The sequence below is a fragment of the Cystoisospora suis genome, assembly GCF_002600585.1.
Source record: "Cystoisospora suis strain Wien I chromosome Unknown contig_6008, whole genome shotgun sequence".
Lineage (NCBI taxonomy): Eukaryota > Apicomplexa > Conoidasida > Eucoccidiorida > Sarcocystidae > Cystoisospora > Cystoisospora suis.
The window spans coordinates 1-8,844 of record NW_027158797.1 but is presented as its reverse complement, the minus strand read 5'-3'; the positions used below and the strand labels follow the sequence as shown (position 1 = coordinate 8,844).

Below are 8,844 nucleotides of genomic sequence, written 5' to 3'. Positions count from 1 at the left end.
TGAATTCTCCATCGTTCTTCTTTAGATTCCGAGAAGTCTTCTTCTCGAGATCTCCGACATACTTTGTTTCTTTCTTTCTCTGGATTGCTAGAAGTATCTAGGGAGATATCTCTCTCTCCTTTCAGGATCATTCCTTCTTCCCTTCAGATAGGGGATCTCCTTCTTTCTCACTCTGTTGTCTCCCACAGATTTCTTCTTTTCTGAAGGAAGTTGAAGAGATTCTCCGAGTCGTCGCTATCGAGACTTCTCTTTCCTTACATAGACCTTTATGTCTTTCTACATCGATAGAAGTATACCCCATGTATCTAGATAGCTATATCACGGTTGAGACCAAAGAGTGAGAGGCTTACAAGGTCTATTCATTGTAGTAGCAGGCAGGAGTCTTGTGGAGGTTTCTGACGGGAGGATGAAAGAGTTGCTTGTCTAGACCAGAAGTTCTCGGGTGTACGTACACTCGAGCTTCTTCTTTCTTCTGTTCAAATAGCTTTGATCTTCTCCTTCTCCTCCTCCTCCTTTTCTATGACGTAGATCTACTTCACAAGTCTTCCCTTCTCAACACGAAACGAGTATGATGTCCTCTTGTTCTTCTTCCTCTTCCTGCTTCTTTCTTTTCTTTTGACCTTTTCTCTTCTTCTTAAGTCTTTCTTTCCTTTGTTTCCTCTTTCTTCTCTTCTATACCACCTTGAGAGAGCCATTTGTCTCCCTTCCTTCTTCACTCTTCTCACCTCACCCCTTCCTCCTCTCTCCTCTTCTCCTATCTCTATCTCTCCCTCTCTCTGTTCTCTCTTTTTTTCCGTATTTAAGCCGCCGTCACCCTGAACCCTTTCTCCCTCCTCCTCCTCCTCCTCCTTTTCCTGGTCACTCGCCCTTCGCCTTCTTCTTCTTCTTGGTTTGTGTTGCTTTCTTTATGAATATGCTTAGCTGTCGTTGGGAAGAGGCCTGCTTTCCTTATCGCCGAGGTGCCAAGAAAGGGATTGAGAAGCTCGTCTTCTCTTCCTCTCCTTCTCTTTCTCACTTAGCTCTTAGAAACGCACACGAAGACGACAGCAGACAGAAGAAGAAAAGAGAAGAGGTCAGATCTACAGAGGGAGAGAGAGAATGCGGCTGTTCTTCTTCTTCTTCTCCTCCTCCTTTCTCTTCTTGTCACCCTCGAGAGTCATCTTGCCAGTCTAGATCTTCTTACTATGCTGATGGCAGGCATGTAGCAGATAGGAGTAGGAGTAGTAGTAGTAGTAGGAGTCATAGCAAGGGGTGGAGAGGAGAAGGAGAAGAAGGAAGACATTTGGAGAGAACAAGAAGAAGAGGAAGGAGATCTTCTTTTTCCTCGGGCGAGATAGGAGAGACTTCTCATGTGGTGTCTTCGTCTTCCGTTCAGCCACATCGTGAATATTTATGTATCCTTGTCCGTGACCAAAGTCCTGTAAATTCTTCTTCTCCCTCGAGGAAAGAGAGGCCGACGAGGCGGGGCCTGCATGCAAGTCATGTGGCGAACAAAAAAGACGAGAGGGGAGAAGAAGGAGGAGAAATACACGAAGAGAAAGAGAGAGAAGAACTTGAGAGGAATCATGAGGCAAGAAGAAAAGAAGGAGAAAAAGAAAAGGAAGAAGAAAAGGAAGAAAAGTTTAGGGAACATGAAGGAGGAGAACGAGGCAAAGGATGTTCGCCTGAAGATCAAAAGGAACGGACTCGAGAGACAGAACCTTTCTCTTCTTCTTCTTCGTCCCTAGTGCATTCTGTAGAGGTCTTCGATGTCAAGGTATAGTAGCCTAAGATGTATCTCTCAACCCTTCTCTCTCTCTCTCTGTCTCTCTGTCTTTTTCTGCTTTGCTTCTTCTCTCTTTCTCTTCTTTCGTCTACCTCTTCTTCTCTTCCCCACGCTCCTCTCTCTGTCTTCTCTTCAGTCACATGTCTCTCTGTGTAGGCAGATAGATAGATAGATAGTAGGGTGGAGGTATGAGTATATAGAATGGATATGCGTCTAGGCGAGGACTTGATAGACACCGCGGTAGCAGAGACACGGAAGAACACGCCTGTAGAGAAAGAGAAGAGAGACAGCTATGGGGAGAATAAGACGAAGAGCAAGGACAAGAGAGAATAAGAAGAAAGATACGACGGTCATATATGAGGAGGAGGTCCTGAGATCTTTATTTGTCTCTATAATAGATAGATATATTTAGATAGATCTATCTACGTATATAGCCGCATCTGAAGACTTGCTTGGTTGCCTATGTATCGATCTCTATCTATGTCTATATCTACACATGTGTTTCTTCCTGTGTATCTACATGGCTTTGGCGTGGATGTGAAGTGAGAGAGAGAAGTCTTTCTCCCCGTGCCCTTTAAAGTGATACGTCAAATACACATTCTTCAACCTTACAGAGTCTCACCCCCTCTCTATGGTCCTCTCCCTCTCGCCTCTTTCTTCTTCTTCTTCTTCTTCTTCTTCTTCTGCTTCCTCTGTCTTCTGCCTATACGTATAGAGATCTTTTTTTCTTACTTTCTTCCACCCTTTCTTTCTTTCTCTGTTTCTTTGTTATGTGCTGTCTTTCCTTCTTTTCAACATTCATTCACTCTTTCTTTTTGTCTGTCTGTGTGTTTGTTTGTCCTTAATAGAATGGCGTCACGTTAAAGTGGCGCGTGTCTTCTCCTGTCCTCCCTAGTCTTCCTTCGTCAGCTTCATTCTCTCCAGATAGTCTTCTCCTAGCTGTTGGCTTTGTATGTGGGTCTATTCTTCTCTTCGATTCAGAAACAGGTGCATGCCTTCATCGACACGCTCCTCTCTCTACATACACACCTACTTCTCTTTCTTCTTCTCTTTCTTCTTCTTCTTCTTCCTCTTCATCTTTCTTTCTTTCAGTGCTGCAGATAGGTCACTCCTGGGATGAGAAGAGAGCCTCTCTTGTGCCTCGGGGGGATGGACCACTGCAAGCTCGTGAGCTGTCTCGGGCTCCACGAAAAGAAAGAGAAAAGAAGAAAAAGAACAGGAACTCTCATGACAAACTTCCTTCTTCTTTTTCCTCTTTCTCTTCTTCTTCTTCATCTCTGTCCCATAAGGGTGCTGGGGCCTCGTATAGGGAGGAAGAGGGTAGAGAAGAAGAGAGAAGACAGACAGGAGAGAGAGAAGAAGAAGGAGCGAGAGAAGAAGAACAGGAAAGGAAGATGATAAGGACGGGGAGACGAGAAGATACGATAATAGGACATAGCTCTACAGTTGTGGAATTGATATGGCTTGATACAACGTCATGGCTGAAAAGAGAGGGAAGAGAAAGAAAAGAAGGAAATGAAGAAGAAGATGAAGATGAATTAGAGAACATCCTGAAAGAGGCGTCAAACACTTTTGTTTCTCCCGAACCTCTGGTCTTCTTTGAAGCTCTTCCTTCGCTTCATCTTCCCTCCTCTTCTTCTTCGTCTCTTTTCTTCTCTCCTTCGATTCTCTCTCCTCCTGTGTTGAGATACCCAGCATCGATTCTCTTCTCTCTTCTTTCTCTCGATGCATCGGGACTAGCCATCTTGTCTCTCGAGGGTCGATTTCCTATCTTTTCTTCTTCTCTCCTTTCCTCTCTACACATTCACTCTCCTTCTCTCTTTTCTTCTTTTTCTTCCTCCTCCTTCCCTTCTTCTCGGTCAGAGCATGCAACTACCATAAGAGAAGCTACGACACAGAGATCTCCTAGAGATGAGAAGGCTTCTTCGCCTGCTTCTTCTTCTTCTTCGTCTCCTTGGGGTGTGCCTGCTCGTCTTCCATCTCTTTCCCCTGAGGGAGATAGCCTTCTCGGAGAAGAACCTGCTCTCTATAGGAGGCATGTCTTTGAGAAGAAGAAAGAAGCAGAAGAGAGAGGAAAAGAAGAAATGGAAGAAGAGACAAAGGGCGAGAATACAAGACAAGAAGAAGAACATGAAGAGAAAGAAGATGACGGAAGAGAAGAAGAAGAAGATGAAAGCGAGGAAGGCGGTCACCAGGGCATACATGAAAAGGGGGAATGCTATGAGGAACTGTCTTCGTTTTCTCAGGAGAAAGAAAGAGAATCGATACCAAAAGCATCGACTTCTTGGCGGGAGGATAGTAGGAGAAACAGACATGCGATTGAAGAAAGAATAGACGAAGAGGAAGGAAGCGAAGGAGGAAGAGGAGAAAGAGAACAAGAAGAAGAAGACAGAGATATAAGGAAGGTACAGAGCTCTTCTATATCAGATCGAGTTGATCACCCTTCTTCTTCTTCTTCTCTCTGTTCTTCTTCTCCATGGGAGAGTGACAGTGTATCCCTTGTGAATGAAACAGAAAGAAACGAAGAAGAGGAAGAAGAGGAAGAAGCGAGAAGAAGAAGAAAGCGAGATGCCAAGAAAGAGAATGAACGCCCTGGATCAGCTCCGCCTTATGTAGGCAGAGAAGGAGAGAATCGAGTGCGTGTGGAAAGTTCTTCTTATTTTCAGTATTACCTTAAGATAGAAAAGAAAGAAGATGAAGAAGAAAGAAGAAGAAAGTATATAAAGTCATTCTCTCCTTCTTTCTCACCTGACACAAACCTCACAACTCCCAAGACAGACAGAGGCCTCCGCGCAAGAGAACAAAAGTTCAAAATTTCCTCCCCTTCTTCTTCTTCTTCATCTTCTCATGCTCTTCGCCCGTCTTCTTGCTTGCCTTGTCCTTCTTCTTCTTCTTTCTCTTCCTCTCTTCTTCCACAGTCTCCTTCTTGTAAGATCTCCAAACTTCACTCGAGCTCTACCTCCCCCCCTGTCTTTGAGAGAAGAAGCTCTCCTCGTCTGCAGAGGAAAAGAGAAGAAGAGAGAAGAAAGTATCTTCTTTCTCTTCACCTTCTCCATGAAAAGACTTTAGAAGCTTCTCACCCTCATAGAGGCTATACGAATGAAGGAGATTTCCAACCGCATGCATCTAGAGAAGAGAAGACAAGAATCCAGGAGAGCTACCTCTTCAAACAAGAGAGAAGAGAGGAAGAAGAAGAAGAGAAAGAGATAAGGAGTGAGAAAGGTGAAAGAGAAGAAGAAGAAGATTTCACGTTCTTGAAGGAAGGAAAGGAAAAGAGAAAAGAAGAGATTCGAGTGAGGGTGTCAGGTAGAGGAGAAATCTCGGAGCATCACTCTCACTATAAAGAGGGGGAAAAGGCAAAGGAGAAGAAGGCTTTGTCTTTAAGAAGTGGTCTCGATAGGAAGAAAGAGAAGAAGATAATGAAAGATACATTTGGAGGTGATGGCGGTGGAGAAAGTCTAGAAAGAAAAAGAGAGAAGGTCAATAATGAGAAGAAGGAGATGGAAAAGATCGTGGATATGACGATGAGAGAAGACACGATAGACTACGAAGTGGATATGAAGGAAGAAGAGGGGATGGGAGGGGATGAGGGGGGGGAGAACAAGAAAAGAAGAGGTGAAGATGGTCTGCAGAGAGAAGAAGAAGAAAAGCCACAGGAGGGAGAGAAGAAAAGCATCGAAGAAGAAGAAGAAGAGATGGAGGACGAGGAGGCTCAGAGCCAACTCATAGAGGAAAGTCGAGAAAGACAGGGCGGTAGTGAAGAGAAAGTGTCTTTCCCCGGCGTAGGGGCTGGAATGAGAAGAAACATGGAGATGAAGATGAAGAAGCATAAGGAATTTTCCAGTCACGAGGATCTCTCTCTGAACGGAAAGGATGTATCGACACACGGAGAGAAAGAAAGGATGAAACTGATATCTGCTTGCACTAGCCAAAAGAGTGAGAAAATACGTGAGGAGTCGTCTATGACAGAAAGACATACCGACTCCCTTCTCCCTTCCCTTGTCCCAACAGCTCGTTTGTGGAGTGTATGTACAGCTGCGGTCACTCCATCTATGTCTTGTCTAGCTATTCTCTTGTGGTCTACTCCTGTATTCTCTTCTTCTTCTTCTTCTCGTCCTTCATCTCCCTTTCTCCCTTCAAATGACAACTCATCTTCTTCTTCTTTCTCCTCTTGCTTTGACGGAAATCTTCCTTCTTCATCCTTCTCTCCTGTTGGGAAATTTCCTTCGTCTTGTCTCTCTGCACGGCCCGTCTCCGCCCCTGTCACCTCTCATCCTAGCTCACTCTCTTCCCTTCTCAATCTTTCTCTCGAATCGACTTTCTCTAACTGCAGAAGACCAGGAGAGAAAGAAGAAAGGATACGACAGTTTCACTCTTCTTCTTCTTCTTCATGGGGTGTACAGACATCTTTTCTGCCCTCTCTTGAAAGTCACTTCACATCTTCTAAGAACGATGCCATGAGAATCTCTCTATCACGTCCATCATCTTCTCCTCCTTCCTCTTCTTCTTCGTCAGCTCTCCCTTCTATCGCTCGGAACGAAGCTCACCCCGGTCATAAGGGTGGCAATAAGAAAGAGATTAAGAAGAAAGAAGAGAGTGAGAATCTCTCCTTTTCTTCTCCTATCGGTGATACTCTTATGGAAGAATATCGACATTTTACGTCGGCGAGTAGAGGGGAGAAGAATAAGAAGATCTTGAATGAAATTTCTTGTAGCAGTGCAAAAAAGAAAGAAGGAGGCGTTTCGGCAACTTCTTCTTCTTCTTGTTGTTCTCTTGCAAGAAAGAAGCTTTTGATCTTGCCTTGTAATAGAGATCAACTCATGTATGGTAGAGGAGAAGAGACAGTTTTATCTTCTTTCGAGGCGAAGAGTCTAGAGAAGGGCGAGGAGAGAGACTGTACTGGGGATACGGGTGTATGTACATCACGTCAGTGCGTCCGGCAACTAGAAGAGATCTATTATCGCGATGAAGAGAAAGAAAGAAAAGAAGAAGAAGAGACCCTCCAAGGAGTTGAGGAGAAAGAAGAAGAGAAGAAGAGGAAGAAGGAGGTTGTCGTGACGAAGAAGAAGAAAGAGAGAGAGCCCCTCCTTCAAGACGAGAATGGACTCGAATCAAACAGGAGAGAAGAAGCTATAGTACATGCAATCAACTCTAATAGACACACCACAACCTCGCAGAAACCTTCCTCTTCTTCTTTATCTTCTTTACCTTCTTTATCTTCTTCTTCTTCTTTACCTTCTTCTTCTTCTTCTTCTTTACCTTCTTTATCTTCTTCTCTAGCCGCAGGTGCCGAGACAGAGTGTCGTCGGAGTAGTTCCCGACTGCGGCATCGCACTGAGGTGAAGAGCTCCTCGAGAATCCTCGATGGAAAAGGAGGAGGAAGAGGAGACAGAGGAGGAGAAGAAAGAAGAGAATCTGGAGGAGAGAAAGAAAGAAGAGAAAGAATGAGCTCCTTGTCGGGCCCTCTTTCTTCTTCTCCTCCTCAGGCATCGGCCAAGAGAAATGTCGATGATACACTCATGTCTCCTGTCCGAAATAGTCTTTCTCTACAAAGAGGAGAACAAGAAGAAGATAGACAACTGTTAAGAGAAGAGATAAGAGAAAGAGAGAAGAAAACTCCGCTGACCGATATGGCTCTTCCTACGGCAAAGAGACTTCGCTTTGCTACTCTAGAGCAGAAAGAGCAACTCCAAGAAGTGGAAGAAGAAGTCGACAGACCAAGAAAGAAAGAAGAGATAGAAAGACTTTTGCATAGTGGAGAGGGAAGTGTGAAGAGAGGTCCTTTTTCTTTAGATGAAGAGCATAGGAGAGGAAAGAAGAAAGAAGATACACATGATGCTTCAAGTGGATTGAGAGATCTCAGGCAGCGAGAGGATGAGGAGGAGAAGAAGGAGATGAAGGAAGGAGAAAAGGTGTGGGGATCTTCTTCTTCTTCTTCATTATGTTCTTCTTTCTTAGGCGATAGATATCGACAAGATGTAGAGAATTCAGAGAAGCAAGAAGAAGAAGAGGCTCTCGTTGATGTGAGTCTCGTGGAATCTCTTGAAAGAGAAGACGAAGAAGATAGAGGGGGAGAACAACAAGAAGAAGAAGAAGAAAGAGAAGAAGAGAAAGAGAGTGTACCTCTTTGTTTGTATTTGGAGCCTTCGGAGATGCACCGACTGGCGATGAGTTGTCCGTCCAAGGAGAAAAGAAACAGAAGAGCAACTAGAGAAGAAAGAAAAGAAGAGAAAGAAGAAGAAAAGATGAAAGAGAGGGGGGAAAATCGTGAGGAAGAAGATGTAGAAGAAGACGAAGAAGAGGGTCTCGAGGAAAGACCCAGTCCGAATTTCTTCAAGAAGAAGAAGAAAGAAGAGCCATCTTTTCATGAGAGAAGAAGAACGCGAGAGGTTTCTTCTTCCTCATCTTCTTTAGTCGACCAAACTTTGTATATAGGAGGAGGCGAAGAAGGTCACGATTCAGGCGTCGCGGCTCTCTTTGATATGACTGAGGTAGGTCCACACTCTCTTGGGCTGTATAGAGATATATACAAAGACATCCATATACATACAGAGAGAGAGAGAGGGGATATGTAGCCTTATCTGTATGTGTGTATATGTTGACTAGAGAAGATGATCTACTCTTTCAGGTTGAGGTGGATATCTATCTTGAATCTATCTATCTTTGATCTATCTATCTATCTTTAACCTATCTATCTATCTTGAATCTACCTTACATCAATGTGTGTGTCTGTATGAGTTTGATGAATATCATTCTAAGGTGGCCGTCCCTCTTTTCCCTGCGTAAGGTTAGAAAGACAACTAAGATTTCTCTCTCTCTCTCTCTTCATGAAGGTGTTTGTATTGTCAGTGAGAGGAAGGAGAAGAAGAAGAAAAAAGAACAAGACCCACCCCACAAGTTAAACTGCCGCCCCTCCATTCATTCATTCATTGATGGATGGATGGATTGCGACACTCCCCATCAAAACCGTGAGAAGGAGAGGAACAATTGCTTCTTCTTCTTCTTCTTCTTCTTATTCTCCTTCTTATTCTTCTCTCTTCTTCTTCTTCTTCTCCTTCTTATTCTCTCTTCTGTGCTCT

At 44.0% G+C, this 8,844-nt stretch overlaps 1 protein-coding gene across 1 annotated transcript; it reads left to right on the top strand.

Annotated features, from left to right (window-relative positions):
• Positions 1-805: 805 nt before the first annotated feature.
• Positions 806-8,253, top strand: CSUI_009766 (uncharacterized protein; the record flags this gene model as incomplete). Its single annotated transcript, XM_068069875.1, has 3 exons — positions 806-1,756; positions 2,614-2,715; positions 2,866-8,253. Coding segments are annotated over exons 1-3 (6,339 nt in total), but the record flags the coding sequence as incomplete, so codon positions are not given.
• Positions 8,254-8,844: the final 591 nt, after the last annotated feature.